Source organism: Asparagus officinalis, chromosome 1 (genome assembly GCF_001876935.1).
Source record: "Asparagus officinalis chromosome 1, Aspof.V1, whole genome shotgun sequence".
Taxonomy (NCBI): domain Eukaryota; kingdom Viridiplantae; phylum Streptophyta; class Magnoliopsida; order Asparagales; family Asparagaceae; genus Asparagus; species Asparagus officinalis.
This window is the reverse complement of record NC_033794.1, coordinates 81905743-81922319: the sequence shown is the minus strand read 5'-3', so window position 1 is coordinate 81922319 and position 16577 is coordinate 81905743. Positions and strand designations below refer to the sequence as shown.

The 16577-nt window shown below is 38.0% G+C and overlaps 1 protein-coding gene across 2 annotated transcripts; it reads left to right on the top strand.

The window, feature by feature from the left end:
- LOC109843006 lies at nucleotides 243–11793 on the top strand. Of its 2 annotated transcripts, XM_020411930.1 has the most exons (6): nucleotides 243–420; nucleotides 7506–7657; nucleotides 9152–9261; nucleotides 9344–9429; nucleotides 11033–11140; nucleotides 11382–11793. In XM_020411930.1, exons 1-6 carry the CDS (start codon nucleotides 311–313, stop codon nucleotides 11503–11505), a joined length of 690 nt encoding a protein of 229 aa, XP_020267519.1. In that variant the 5' UTR covers nucleotides 243–310; the 3' UTR covers nucleotides 11506–11793. The 2 variants fall into 2 exon arrangements, with proteins under 2 accessions (XP_020267519.1, XP_020267529.1); XM_020411940.1 differs by lacking the exon at nucleotides 11033–11140.

Here is a 16577-nt window from a genome sequence, read left to right as displayed (position 1 = left end):
CAAACAATGTAAAGTGATAAAAGCTGACATTGGGACCTACTTTTTTACATTTTCCATCCTTTTACATGGTAAAAACATACAACCAAACAGCCCCTAAGCACGGTCTCAAGGTGAAAGAAAGGAAGCCTATAGTTCTTGTTCATATTGGGCCATAAAAGCCAATTGTACTGTGCTGTAGGGTTACATAATGCACCCATTTAAGGCCCATAGTGAGAGGCCCCAGGCCCCCAGCATTGGGCGTAGGACCGAAAATTAAAATTAAAACCCTAGCGTCTCACTTTCCTCCTCCCCGCGCAGGAAGCGATTCTCAATGGAAGGGCTGAGGGTCGTCGACGCGAATCTAACGGTATACATTCACCCATCAAAAGCCAGAAATTCTCGTCATGCCATCCTCCGTCAACTCAGTTCTCTTCTCTTCACGTTAGTTAATTTGTACATTTTAAATTTTTATGAATATTTATCTGTAGCGATGCTCGATTTCTTATTATTTCACTTAACATATGTTATTTAAATTTTGGTGACTGCTTTAGGGATTTCGTATATAGGCGTACAATTTATTGTGATTAAAGAAGCCCTAAATGCGTCCATTGAAGCCAATTTTGATGAGGAGTTTCTAAGCCAACCCACCACTTGAGCTAAATTTCATCATTAATTAAGATTTTGAGATCCGCTATGGTGGATTAGGGTTTGGATACTTTTGTTGAATCTACTACGAGGCTGACTACTAAAAAATTTCAAGTGTTGGTCAAACAATGCATATGCTAAAAGCTCGGAGTCACTGTCAGGTGCTGCAGCTCAAGAGCATTGAATCGGCTAAGTGCAGGTTCAGTTTGAAGCACATGGACTGATATGCAACTGATACACAAATAGTTGGACTTGAATGCAAAAGGAAGAGAACATAAAGATCACACACTGTAATAAATAGTTACAATCAACTGTATGTAACTAAATGTCCATATTCTGTTACATTCTGTTACAGTTAGTTCAGCACTGCTGCTGTGCACGTGCACAGACTGAAATATCAATTACAGGATGTATAAATACAGTGTCGTACAAGGAATACGATATGAAATGAATAATCAGTTCTCTTCCTCTCTTGATACATCTTATCTCTGTCTCATATCTCTATCTTTCTCTTCTTCTTTCAATTTCTCTTCTAATTCTTCTTCTTGAGATCTGCCATGGCCAGAAATAACAGCATCAGAGGCAGTAGAAGTACTCGTGCCTCACAATTGGTATCAGAGCATTTAGGAGAAGGAATTGCTGATGAAGGATTCCTGGGCAATGATGAGGAAACAAGGGCTGAAGAAATGACTGCAAATGAGAGAATTCTCAGAGTAGAAGATGCAATTCAACAACAAAAGGCAATTCTTCAACAACAAGGCTCTATCAACCAGCAAACATCTACAAGATTGGAGGAGAATTCAGCAAAATTGGATGGCTTAGCTTCTCAGATGGAAATCTTAATCCAAGAACTCAAGAACTCAAAGGGGAATAACCAAGGAATCTTGGGATCAGGACCTAGGGAGGATCGCAGAACTCAAGGTTCAGGATCACAAGATGACAGGGAGATTTCCAGGCAAAGAGAGGGAACTAACCAAGGAATCTTAGGATCAGGACCTAGGGAAGATCGCAGAATTCAAGGTTCAGGATCACAGGATGACAGAGATATTTTCAGGCAAAGGGTTTAAGAATCCAGCAAGAAAAGCTTTGATCAAGGATACAACCTCCAGGATCAAAGAGAATCTATTTTCCAAGAGGATTTTCAGCTAACTCACAGTTTTGGTAATCTCTCAACTCAGAAGAATTCGTTCTTTAACAATCAAAAACTAGTTCAACCAAAGTCTTTGCGCTTGGATTTCCCTTCCTTTTCTGGAATTGAAGATGTAATATCATGGCTAGATCAGACTGAACAAATATTTGATTATTATGATATTCAAACTCATGAATGGGTCAAAGTCTGTTCGTTCTATTTGAGGAGTGAAGCTCTACAATGGTACAGGTGGTTTGCTAGGAACATTGAGAATTTTAACCATTGGGATGTGTTTAAAGAAGAATTAATTACTAGGTTTGGTCCAAATGAACTCTCACGACCATATGATGCTTTCTCTTCTTTAAGGTAAACCGCTACAGTTAGAGATTATCTGGGCAAATTTGAACAAGCTTTAAGCCTATTGAATGATCAACCTTCTAGGAGACACATTTTTGAAAAATTTATTGGTGGTCTTAAAGAAGAATTGAGGTATGAAGTGGCGGCTGCAAGACCTAGTTCTTTGAGGGAAGCTGTCTCTTTGGCAAAATTATTTGAAGAAAAGCAAAAAAATGATAGGAAGTCTAAAGGTAATTGGAATGTGTACAATCACGGAGGACACACAGCCAACACACATCACCCTGTACCTGTTAAAGAAAATCTTCATCCAACTACTCAGTTCAAGAAAATGTCTCCTGAGGAAATACAACGAAAGAGAAGTCAAAATTTGTGTTTCACCTGTGATGAAAAGTGGCATAGGGGGCGTAATTGTAAAGGAAAGCAACTTTATATATTAGATGGGGTCATAGATGAACAGTTGGAAGAAAATGAAGAGGACTGTGGTGCAGTAGGGGAAGGAATTATGGCCGAGGAAAGGGATGGAAACTGGATGCAAGGAGCTCCTTCTATATCAATTCAAACATTAAATGGGATCAATGCTGCTCATACCATAAGAGTGATGGGTCATTATAAGAATCAAGCTGTCAGTATCCTTATAGATTCTGGGTCTACTCATAATTTTATCAATGATAAGTTAGTGAAGAGGCTGGGGTTGAATGTAGTAGAATCTAAGGAGTTCAATGTTCTGGTGGCCAATGGTGAGTTGATTAGAGGAGCTGGAATCTGTCAGAGAGTCATGTTGGATTGCCAAGGAGTGCAAATACTGACTAATTTACTGGTTATGCCAATGGGAGGAAGCCAAATTGTATTAGGGGCAGACTGGATGAGAACCTTGGAGGATATTACCTTGAACTTTAAGAAACTACAGGTCACCTTTATCAGTGAAGGAGTAAAAAGAACTTTACAGGGAATAATTCCTGATAAGCTACAGTTAGTTAATGAAAAGACTATTGACAAGTCTTTTAGAGAGCAAGAGGAAGGATTTCTGATTCAATTATGCAGTGTGACTCTACAGGAGCCTGGGAAACTGGATGTTACTGGAGATTTACCTAGTGATATGCAGCAGTTAATACAAGAGTTTCAAGGTGTATTTCAAGAATTACCTCAACTACCACCTCAGAGAGACATAGACCACAGAATTCCTTTGGAAGAGGGAACTAAACCAGTTTGCATTCGACCATACAGACATGCTCATTTTTTGAAAGATGAAATTGAGAAACAAGTGGAGGAAATGCTGGACAAAGGAATCATAAGAACCAGCAACAGTCCATTCTCTTCTCCAGTGGTGATGGTTAAGAAAAATGATTGGAGTTGGAGGATGTGCATTGACTACAGAACTCTCAACAAATCTACAATTAAGAACAAGTTTCCTATTCCTATGATTGATGAGTTGTTAGATGAGTTGAATGGTGCAAATTTTTTCACTAAACTGGATTTGAAATCAGGTTATCATCAAATTAGAATGTATGAAGGGGACATACCAAAGACTGCATTCAGAACACACAGTGGACACTTTGGGTTTATGGTTATGCCTTTTGGTCTCACAAATGCCCCTTCAACCTTTCAAGCACTCATGAACACTGTATTTAAGGAGTTATTGAGGAAATCTGTCTTAGTCTTCTTTGATGATATTCTGGTGTATAGTAAAGAATGGAAGGAGCATTTGGTGCACTTGAGACAAGTATTCCAGATTCTGAAGACTCATCAGTTAGTGGCTAAGCTCTCTAAATGCAGCTTTGGACAGCAACAAGTAGAATATCTAGGGCACATTGTATCACAGGAAGGGGTCAATGTGGATCCTAACAAAATTAAGTCTATTATTGAATGGCCTGTGCCAAAACCCCTGAAGGGACTGAGAGGTTTTCTTGGATTGGCAGGGTACTACAGGAAATTTATTATAGGGTTTGGTATGATGGCCAGACCATTGACACAACTCTTGAAGAAAGGAGCCTTTGTGTGGAATACTAGTGCTGAGGAAGCCTTCAGTGAATTGAAAAAAGCACTCACAACACCACCAGTCCTAGCTCTACCAGATTTTAGTCAAACATTTGTAATTGAATGTGATGCCTCTGGCTATGGAATTGGGGCAGTATTAATGCAACAGGACAGACCCATTTCTTATTTCAGTTTGGCCTTGAAAGGAAGCAACACTGCATTGTCCACATATGAGAGAGAACTTTTGGCCATTATCCTTTCTACCAAGAAATGACAGCAATATCTTTTGGACAGGTCTTTTGTAATCAGGACTGACCACCATAGCCTCAAATACCTGCTGGAGCAAAGGATTCATACTGGGATACAAAATAAATGGCTTGCCAAGTTGCATGGGTTTGATTATAGAGTTGAATACAAGCCTGGGAAATTAAATAGAGCAGCAGATGGATTATCCAGAATTACTGAAAATGAAGAGGAAAGGCCAGACTGTTCTGTACATGTTTCAGCTGTGACAACACTTAGTAATGATTGGTTGAAGGATATTCAACTCATGTATTCTACAGACCAATTCTTCCAAGACTTGGATGCAAAGATGTCTCAGGGAAAGCTGGATACTGACAAGTACTGTAAGAAACAGGGAATGTATTTTTACAAAGGCAGACTTTTAATAAGTCCCACTACTCATAACATCAAAAACTCTTTATTAAGTGAGCACCATGACAGTCCCATGGCAGGACATTCTGGGATCACTAGGACCTTGCATAGACTAAGAAGAGCTTTCTATTGGAAGGGGATTAAAAAAGATGTACAGCATTATATACAATCTTGTGACACATGCCAGAGAGCAAAAGGTGAGAATGTAGCCTCTCCAGGGCTGTTACAACCTTTACCTGTGCCTAATTATGTGTGGGAGGACATATCCATGGATTTCATCACACACTTGCCAACAAGTGAGAATAAAACTGCTATCTATGTTGTGGTTGACAGATTGTCTAAGTATGCACACTTCTTTGCCCTTTCATGTCCATTCACAGCACAATCAGTGGCACAGGTGTTTTTTGAAGGGGTTTTTAAGTTGCATGGCATACCAAAATCAATAGTCAGTGACAGGGATTCTCTATTCACTAGTCTTTTTTGGAGAGAGTTGTTTAAACTGCAGGGCAGTAAACTCAAATTCAGTTCAGCTTACCATCCACAAACTGATGGCCAAACTGAAATTACCAACAAGAGTTTGGAGACCTATCTCAGATGTTTTTGCTGTCATAAACCACAAGAGTGGACTAAATGGTTAGCTCTCGCTGAGTTTTGGTATAACACAGGTTGGAAGAGCTCAACTTTGGCCACTCCTTTTGAAGTGGTATATGGGAGACAACCTCCTTCTTTACTATCTTATATCCCTAAAAGTTGTAAAGTGGAGGCTGTTGATGAAGCTCTGTTTTCCAGAGATATTACCTTGCAACTCCTTAGAGACAGTTTGAAGAAAGCAGCTGAGCAAATGAAGAAATATGCTGACAACCATCGCAGTTACAGAAGTTTTGTTGTGGGAGACTGGGTTTTTCTCAAATTACAACCTTACAGGCAACTGAGTGTATCCTCTTGCAAAACCCACAAACTTTCTCCTAGATACTATGGCCATTACCAGATTTTGGATAAAATTGGTGAAGTTGCATATAAATTGGCATTGCCTCCTCAGTCTAAAATCCATCCTGTTTTTCATGTATCTCAGCTGAAGAAAAGGATTGGAAATGAGGTGCTACTTCAAGATGATCCTCCTTCTTACATGACTGAAATAATTGATGAACCTGAACAGATTATTGACAGGAGGACAGTGATTAAAGGAAGACACTTGATTCCCCAGATTCTAGTCAAATGGAAACAACATCCAGTTGAGGATTCTACTTGGGAGTCTTACTGGGAATTAGTCAAGAGATTTTCAACTTTTGACCTTGAGACAAGGTTAAATTTAAGGGGTGGGAAGTTGTCAGGTGCTGCAGCTCAAGAGCATTGAATCGGCTAAGTGCATGTTCAGTTTGAAGCACATGGACTGATATGCAACTGATACACAAATAGTTGGACTTGAATGCAAAAGGAAGAGAACATAAAGATCACACACTGTAATAAATAGTTACAATCAACTGTATGTAACTAAATGTCCATATTCTGTTACATTCTGTTCAGCACTGCTGCTGTGCACGTGCACAGACTGAAATATCAATTACAGGATGTATAAATACAGTGTCGTACAAGGAATACGATATGAAATGAATAATCAGTTCTCTTCCTCTCTTGATACATCTTATCTCTGTCTCATATCTCTATCTTTCTCATCTTCTTTCAATTTCTCTTCTAATTCTTCTTCTTGAGATCTGCCATGGCCAGAAATAACAGCATCAGAGGCAGTAGAAGTACTCGTGCCTCACAGTCACATTGAGATTAATACGCGAGATATTATCTTTCGGCCAGACTAACATCCGTGTTCCCTAGGCGAGAGCATTATCAGCTATGCTTTCTCAGCTCAGTTATTTGTAATCGATCTACTCCACATGCTTTCGATATTACTACAAAGTATGCCGAGATTGAAACATCTAAAAGTTTATCATGAAAATAAGACATCTCATTCATGTATGTGTGGTAATAGATTCTCCTTTATGTAGCTAGTGTTGTCGTTCTCGCCCAAACCAACAAACATGTATGCATGCACAACCCTCAGTGCAACCTCTCCCTTGTTTTCGCCGTAGCTCTTAATGAAACAACCAAATATAATACTTTAAAGAGTCAATCCTAAGTGCCTTAAAAATAAGCTTTAGCGTGATAACAAATTTACATCCATAACATGACAATGCAACTACCAAAAGTGACCAAATTACTTGTTCTAACACTCATGATGTCATCACAATCCTTCTTCATCAGTGGCATCAACCATATTCAAGATCGATATCATAACATAGTTGGCATATGGTTTCCCACAAGGAAGAAGCTATACAAGCATTAAGCATAAGTCTAGACCCCAAAATACAACTCTGATAATTGCATCAATAACGTAAGAGGCTTACTAAAATGTAGGGAAGAAGGAGAAAAGTTATCTTGTGCAAGTAGCCTTCTCCTTGTCATGACACAGATGTAAATGGTGCCACTGATCCATGACGTCCTGTACCATGTTGCCTATCATTGCAGGGGGCTTTTTGCTCCTCTCAAGTTATGATCCAATCTAGAGTCTGCTGGATCCTTTACCTGTAGAAAATTTATATATGAGCTATTTTTCATTTGAAGGGTTCATCAGTTCTTATGTGCTTACTGTAATTTACTTGGAGTGCTGCTGTAAGTAGCAGAGATTATGTAGTCTAAAGTGTGATGAAAAAGATAATTTAAATGAATTGAATAACCTTGTTCATTTATGAATCTTAAATTTGTCTTCTTGCAGATATAGTGAGGTCTTTGATGGTGTTATCTTGGCTTTTGAAGTGGATATTAAGAGTACATGTTGTAAGATTCTTCCAAGACTAATCCCAAATTTTGGGGCGGAACTGAAAGCTAATTTGTTACTCTTTTCTCCAATGCTGAACATGCTTGTAGGTATATTGCCTTTGATGGTTCTTTTTTCAGGTTCTTAATGATGTTGACTAATGACGCATCTCTACTCAATCTGTCTAAGTTTTCTTTCATAGCCTGATCCTCTTCCTTCTCTTTTCTAAGGAAGAAGTTACTTCTTTTACTTTTATCACATCATCTTCTAACTACTTCCATATAATCATGTGATTGTTAGTTTTATTTAAAGCTATCCTTGTTTGTATTTCTTCGGTGCTACATTGGAAACAACATTGGTCAACATCAAGATCATATTACTTTCTTGATCACTGTAAACAAGTTCTATTTTCCTCTGGTTACAGTCTTAGAAAAGAATTGTTCGTGTTATTACTCTGATGCTTCCCGGATTCTTTTTGTTTCATTACTCACTTATTGTCCATAGACTATTTAACAAATCCCTTTTGAAGTTAGATAATAAATTTAATGCCTTAATTACCAAACAACAAAGAGGAGGAACAGATTTCTTTATAAATGGGTGGCAGACATGACCAAAGCATGAGCAAACATATCCTAGCGAAATTCTGCAGTTTAACATTTTCAAGTAGAATTCAATACCTCAGATAGTACCCCATTGTAAAAGGCACTCGAGGCGGCTTCTTAAACAGTGGGCTTATGTTATGTTCACACTAAGCGGTGTGCCTATGTTATATTCATACAGATATGTAATACGGGCAGGATAAGGTGTGCTACAGTTACATGATACGACAAATTTAGAGAATAATTCATCAATGCATCTTGGATATGGCACTTGTTAAAATTTGTGCTAATTTGAATTGTTGTTATTTGTACCATGGATCCCTAAGTCTGTGAATCAATAGTTACCTGAATGTGAACAATTATATAAATGCATGTGGAAAATCAAGACAATGGGTCTCAAGCTTGTGATCATCCTATCAAATTAAATAAATCTGAATGCAATGTTAACTGTGTATAATCCTATGGCTTTCCTCATGTATATTTGTCCCTAGCTTTCGTCCAAATAATTCCTCAATATTCCAGATCCTTTCTGGATTCTGAACTTGCCAAATTATTCCCAAATGGCTGACTTCTGACCGTGCTTAAAAGCCAGAGTCTTTTTTAGTAGAAAGAGCAAGGTTTAATCAGAAGGGGTAGTGGATCATTGATTTGAAGGTGATAGCCATTCACGAAACAGTCTGCCGTCTGCTTCTTCACCCTTTGGAAAATAATTGCAGGGGCAGCTGGTAGACCTCTGTATAATCTGATTAAATAAATACTGTATTATATGAAAACCTATGGATGCATTTCATCTTTAAACTGTATAGGATACCCTATCAGACTATAGATTGAACTTTTTATGTTTGAAAATAAAGATATATTTGTTGCCAGTTAATGAAGAGTGCTTGTTATCCTTGAGCCATTTTCTTTATTGAATTGACCGCACAGTATGTTTTTCTAGACTTCTAGTATATCAGTTTTATGTAACATAGCTCGTCATGATTAAACAATGTGTTGTTACTTCAGAAGGAAAGGTCGTGAAGCTGGGAAAGGAATCCATTCATGCTATTGTACTGGGATTTTCTTCAGCATCCATTATGTCAGAAGATATACGGAAGGAGCTCAAATTTAATATAGTGAGAATTTGTTGGTCCTTCCAACATTTTGAGTTACAGATCAGTAATTAGTGACTTTCAGCATTCCATGTTCCCCTTGCAGAAGCATGGTGAAGAGGTTTTTTCTAGTACATCTCACAAAAGACATGTGATTAAGGTCGGAAGTATTGTTCGATTCTCAGTCAAAAGGTGAGCTGTCAAAACTAAGAATTGTGTTCGCTTATTTGTGTCAATTGCTTTCTCTATCTCTCTGTTTTTAACGAATACTGTTTAATTTTATAAAGTTCTGTTGTATCAGAACCTTTTCAATGTACCTCACAGTAGTCAAGCACCTAATATTGGACCGTAAAAAAAATTAAACATCTGTGCTCAAATGGGGGGGGGAACTTTTTGCACTTTGGTCTGTTCAAATTCTCATAGTAAACTTTTACGGATCAGTAAAATTTTCTTGATGAGTCAAAATGGATCATATAATTGAAGCGGTAAGATTCTTGATTGTTCAGTAATTAAAACTATAAACAAGTGTATCGGGTTTAGTTGCAAATTGCAATCCTAGTTCACATTAATCTGTAAGAAAAGGAAACAGCAAGTTAAATATGATACCTTTTACCTGAAGTTTTCTTTGCATGTCAATTCGATGTTTTACTTTGTTGCATCTAAGAAAATTATTTGGGATGGGTAATTCTATCAAACTACTTATTACTTCTCTATTCATTATATATATCTTAGGGTTTTCTTGATATTAGTCCCTTAAATCTTTAATGTTCGGAAAGTAGTCCCTTAAATCATTGAATTTGCTATTAGGTTCTCCAATTCTTATACCTTGTTACTGCTACTCTTGACCGAAGGGATTAATTTGAAACAACTTACAAGAATTGGAAGGGCTAATTTGGAAACAACTTACAAGAATTGTAGGGCCCAAAGCAAATTTCAACAATTTGAGGGTCCAATACTAAATATTAAAGATTTAAGGGACTAATATTTAAAAACCCTATAATATTGATTTGACAAATTAAGCCACTGAGCCAGGTTGTTCAATATAGTTTAATTAAAAGGGACAACTTACTTTTTGGTTGGTTGGTTGGTTGCCAGTGAGATATGAATTTATTTATGCACACCACTTTGATCGGCATAAGTGATGCAACTACTGGAGATATCGTAGAAATTGAGCATGATGATATTGGCTTGTTATTTAGAAGTTGACCATTGAACTATCACATTGTTGCTTTTCTGCTGTTATAGTGGTATCTACCTCGTCTTACATGTTGAGTCAAAAGACATGATGCTCATCTTTATTGAGAGCTGACCCTTTTCTTGTCAGGAAGATGTAATTTATGAAAGTTCCAATCAAAATGTTAGCTGACCTTCATATGCATGATTAATCAACATGGTGCTGATTACGTAAGAGGCCTATAACTGGTCCTCTTTTTATCTAGAAGACCCTCAGTGGTGTGATTGTTTCTTAAAGATCTAAGGTATTCATATAGAGTTGCAATTCGAGCCATTTTTACTACTTAATGTATTAGTGACTCGTCATGTCATGCAAGTTTTAGTTGGGTGAACATTATCCTACTAATTTCTAATTTCCTTTTGCTTTTATTCCGTGATCCATTATAAAAGGATAACTTATGATTTTTATAAACAAAAGAAAAGGTTACATAGTACATACCAAAAAAAGTGTATTTGCAACATAGTTTTGGTTACATTACTGTTCATACGTTGTGGTATTCTTACAACGTGCATTCACTAATACTAGCAGCGTTCCTCAACTTAATTTTCTTTTGGCATGTAGTTTTGATAAAGAACTACTCCACATTAGTGGATCTTTAATCCCGCCAGACACTGGATGCGTTCCTTGGTTAGCCAAACATGGCATATATGATGCATCACATATTGACAGGTTTTGAGTCTATTGCTTTGCTCATCCAACTTCCTTTTGTTGCTCATTTGAACAAGGAATCAAATCATAGAATGCTTTTGCTATTTCCAGTGAAATAATTTCAAACCAAAAAGCCTGGAGCTAACTTAGAAATGCACAAATGGAAGTATTCTGTATAATGTGCGCGCTAGTTTTTAGTCTGTTTTGATTATCTTCAATTGGGTTCACCAAATGTTGTACTTATTTTAAAGGAATTTTGTAGGCATCAGAAGAGACACAGAGAAGGGAATTCTGAAAAGGATTTGCTACAGGATTCAGACTTGAAGGGCAACCATTACTTTGAACGGTTGAACCACCCACAAAAGTCTAGAAAGCGAACTGAGTAGTTAATTTTATATTAAGTGGAATTATGCGAGGAATTTGTTGCATTGTAGTAAATTCTTCATTGTGATCAGTCTTGATTTAAATCTTCTTCCTTCAAGTATTAACTGCTGAATCAAAGATTTCAGTGGAATTGATGGCTAACATGACTAACACTGTAGGCTTATATCAGAACTCTCACTGCTTCAGCAGAAATGAATCGGCTATGATATAAGCAGCTGCAGCTGTATTGTCATTCATTTCTTTTTCTAACTGTTATTAGAGCACAGAGAGTGCCTAGTTTCAGCTTCTCATTTGGAAAATTGTTTCATCATTGCTTAAAGTAGAATGCATAATTGTCTTGCTATGCTTTTGAAGCTTCAAGTTCATCTTCTATTTTGATTTTTTAACAGACCTTGATGATTTGGAACGCGGCGAGGCTTGTAGAGGTAACCTATTCTTTGGTGGTTTTGATCCTGTTATATCAGTGTTAGCTATTCACCGTGTAAAACTATAGGATTCATGACTTGAGTTTTTGTTTGTGTGTTCTGTTTGAGATTAACCTCTCTCTTTTTTTCTGGGGTAAACCCCAAGGATTTTGAGAAAAACAAAAAATTCAAAATCACACTAAAGACCAAATAACTGTTGCATGAAACCCCAATATCTTTTATGCAAGTTGCACCAAACACCCAACAACATTCAAAATGCCTTTTTATGTTGTTTTTTGGTTTAATTGATGGGGGTTTCTGCAAAATATGGAAACTTATTCGCTTTTGGGCAATTCCAAAAGGTTATTGAGGATTTAGTGTGATTTTGAAAGTTACTGGGGGTTTAATGCAAAACACCAAAAAGTTCAACCCTAAAAACCTATTTTGACGCAAATTCAGCACCAATTCTTCCTCCAACCCAACGCCAAACTAAGCGTCATTTTAAAAGAGTGCTACAGTGTTACGTCAGGAATGACGCAACACTGTAGATATGAAGATTTTGGTTTTTCCCAAGTTTGTCCTTATAGTTTGTTATAACAAATCAAATATTTCAACCATATCCCATCTTATAGTTTGTAAATAGAAGGAATATTCTTTTTGATGTAAAATTTGGTGTAATGATTGGAGATAAAATAATGATTTGGTATAAAAACTACATCATTTTGGGTTTTTGGGTTGGAGATGCTCTTTAGGGGTTTAGCGTAATTTAACCTTTGTTTTTAAGTGTGTGTAACTCTCATCTCTCTCCTTCTTTGGGTTTAGTGTAATTTACCTTTTTTTTAAGGGTTTAGTGTAATTTACCTTTTTTTTTACCTTATAGAGTTACGTCCATTGCACATCTGGTTTTGGGATGTTGCTGCTTTGAAGCAATCGTTTGCACCTATCTTTAAGTTATTCTCTGTCCACATGCCCCTTCAGTTTCTTCCTGTTCCTGTACTCAATATCATTATTTGTTGACCAATTCTTTTTGGATCCATAATGCAAAGGATCAACCATGAACCAAATTGACACGTGTCATTTTTCTTCGAATTTGAGTAAAAAGATCAATGCTTTAGGGCCTGTTTGTTTGAGGGTGTTTTTTTGGAAAACCCGGTTTTTGGAACAAAAAGTAACATTTGTGTGGTTTTAGAAATCCAAAAACTGCGTTTGTTTCATTTTTTTAAGAAATGATTTCCTAAAACCTTGTCAAATAGTGTTTTTTTTGGAACGGCGAAATCCTGTCTAAAAGTTCGGAAATGGGTATTTTTTGGAAATGAAAGGGCCAGCTCAGCTTTTTAGCCTCTCCGTTTTTCTCGTCACGTACAAAACCGTCCTTAGGGCTCACCGCTTCTCGTTACCCCCGCCTCTCCATTTCCCTCTTCTACTTCCCGTCGTTTCACAAAAAAAATCAACCAATTTTTGCTCAATCGCGAGCATATTTGTGTGTAATGTTGATCCCCCTGTTGATTTCCTCCTTGTCGAACCCTAGCTATTGAGTTCGAGATGAAATTTCTTATTGTTTGGAGGTTTACAAAGGCTTCTGCAGTGTGATTTTGGGGGTTTTCAGGTAGCTTGCCGGCGTAGTTCTTGCGATGCGGTTTGCTCTTAGATCAGTGACCTCGGTTCACCCCCCTCACCCTATTCTGCAGTTCTAACGTCTTGATTTCTGGTATAGGTTTTCCTACTTAAGTAATCACCTAAAGGCCCTTCGGATCTGCTCGAAAACATAGCAAAGGTATAATCTTTTAAAACTTTGTGATACTTGATTGCGTTTGATGTTTGGTTATATTCAAACAATACTAAATTTTTTTTATCTGCTAGTTGAAGACGTTAGTATTATGCTGATGTATGTTTACTGCTATACGTTGAGATAATTTCTGTTAAAATCTGATATTTAACAATATTTTCTCTATAATTTTATTTATAATTGGTTAGCTATAGAGATGACTTTGCGTTTAAGCTTTTGCATGTGTTTAAAAATGTTTATTTAACTGTTGTAGATGGATGAGATGGATGCTGATACACTAATGAGGATGTCAAGTAATGCCACTATGTCTGCCATCGTTACTGTGTTGACTTGTTTAATGAGAATTCGTGCTAGAAAAAAAACTATCACTTGTCATCATAGGGAGGGAAAACAGAAAAAGATAGAATCTAGAAATGCCCACATCAACCGTGTATTTTTGGGCTATAGTCAAAGCTGTAGGGATTATGTTAGAATGAGGCCGCAGGCATTCGAAAATCTGGTTAGAATAATGAGAGTCACGGGCCTACTGCAGGATTCACGTGGTGTTAAAGTGTAGGCTGTCTAAAAATCACAATAGATAGTTGATCCCCCATCAAACACTGATGATGGAAGTTATAATCTGACGACTTCCAGAAGGCTTCAATTTGAGGACTTTCACGTAGAAGGTTACAATCTGACGACCTTCACAACAACTAATGAAAGCTCTAATTCAACAGCATTCACAATCAACATCGGGAGTTACAATCTGACGACTCTCATATTTTCAAGGAGCCAAGACGGAGATTACAAGAGGACGATCTGTGCAAAGCTCTGGTAAAAGAGACTACAAATTGACGGTCTCTTCATATTAGAATGCAGATATCTCTCAAACCGTAAGGAATTTGGCGAAACGGAGGAAGCGAACCGAAGCCTTTGGCTTGGTTCGGATGGCCCCGTCTCGTCGAGATAGCCGATTTTCATATATAATTCGTCTAATTCCGACTTACGGTTTGAAAGTTATGACATGTTCTTCGTAGCAAGTTATGCTCTGAAGTCCGTCTGCAAGACTGGACTTCGTCAGAACGTTGGACTTAGCATGAAGCTCGCCAAGCCCGCCTAAGGTTCGCCTCTGCATTACAGAGTCAAAGCGCACAGGTCGAACCAGCGTTATAACCTCAAAACGCAGAGTTGATCTCTAAAACAGCACGAACTGTGCGTTTTCAGCCTAAAACAGGCTCAACTCTGCGTTTTCAACATCAAAACGCAGAGTTAATCTCTAAAACAGCACGAACCGTGCGTTTTCAGCCTAAAACAGGCTTAACTCTGCGTTTTCAACATCAAAACGCAGAGTTAATCTCTAAAACAGCACGAACTGTGCGTTTTCAGCCTAAAACAGGCTTAACTCTGCGTTTTCAACATCAAAACGCAGAGTTAATCTCTAAAACAGCATGAACTGTGCGTTTTCAGCCTAAAACAGGCTCAACCCTGCGTTTTCAACATCAAAACGCAGAGTTAATCTCTAAAACAGCACGAACTGTGCGTTTTCAGAACCTTGCGTTTTCAACTCCCAGCAAGTGCCTAACTCTGCGTCTCATCAATAAGACGCAGAGTTAAGGCCCAGAACGCTGTTTTCAGCGTTTTGACTCGTTCAAAACACTAACAGAACGGTTTCAAAACCGTTTATCCCACGTTCTGAGGGATTTTCGCCCCACTTAGGAGTGGATTAAGGGGGTAGTTACCACCCTAAATCCCCTATAAATAGGGAAAAACTCAACTGAGTTTGGGGCTTTTTCTCTGGGGCTCTTGGATCCTTTTCTTGCGGAGGGAGCAAAGGAGAGATCTTTGGCTAACTTTGGAGGGGAATTGTTAGAGTTTTGGAGACCAGCAACAGGAGCTTCTTCCTTGGCTTGTTAACCGAACTTTCGGTTTAAATCAACTCTTCCATAGAGTTTCAAACTCGTTCAGAGTTATCAACTCGATCAGAGTTCAAAACTTGCTCTGCAAGTTCTTCTAAAACTCGCTCTGAGTTATCAACTCGTTAAGAGTTATTTTCAAACTTGCCACGCAAGTTCTCCACAGCGTCAAATCGTGAGGAGAAGACCACGTTCCAGTGAATCAAGACGTTCGGATCGTCAACGAGAAGCAAACTCGACGCGAGCATTCGAGGGAGGCATCTCATCGCCACCGTGAAGAACCCAGTTTTAAATAAAGGGGAGAATCAAATTCATTCTCCTCTCTTTTGTAATCGGAATCCAAATTGTAATTGATTTTGAGAGGAATACAAGTCAAATTTTCTTTCACTGTCTTTTTACTGCAAATTTCCAACAAACAAAAGATGGCGACTCCGCTGGGGACAAGCTTCTCTGACGAAGAAGTGGTGGTGCAATCCGACGTTCATCTCACTGGAACGACCGTTGAAACTCTGATTATCGAGTTTGATCAAGCCAAATACGAGGAGGCCCTCTCCTCCGGATCCCTTAGCCCCAAGGCTATACGTAAGATCCACACAGTTTTCGAGGAGACTAAAACTCCAGTTGTAGCCAATAGCTGGATGGGAGGGATCTGCAAACGATTATAGAGTGTTACAAGATGCACTTTCACGACCTCAGCCTCATGGGCTGAGGGTCTACGATGGTAATTAATTATTAATGACTAAATTTAATATTCAATTATAATCTACATAAATATAGCTATTTACTACAATGTGTTGTTTATAATTGTAGGCAAATATTATTTGTGTGATGCGGGTTACACAACGATGCCTGGCTTCATCTCCCCTTATCGTGGAGTACGTTACCATTTAAATAAGCACAAGGGTAGGCCGATAAATAACAGAAGAGAGTTATTCAATTTACGACATTCATCACTAAGGTCCAAAATTGAGTCGATCTTTGGATTATTGAAG

Excerpts from the sequence above, each read along its gene's own strand:
- LOC109843006 (XM_020411930.1), top strand. The coding sequence starts at position 311 with ATGGAAGGGCTGAGGGTCGTCGACGCGAATCTAACGGTATACATTCAC. Across the intron at positions 9,262-9,343 it reads AGGAGCTCAAATTTAATATA|AAGCATGGTGAAGAGGTTTT; the intron begins GTGAGAATTTGT and ends TTCCCCTTGCAG. Across the intron at positions 9,430-11,032 it reads GTTCGATTCTCAGTCAAAAG|TTTTGATAAAGAACTACTCC; the intron begins GTGAGCTGTCAA and ends TTTGGCATGTAG.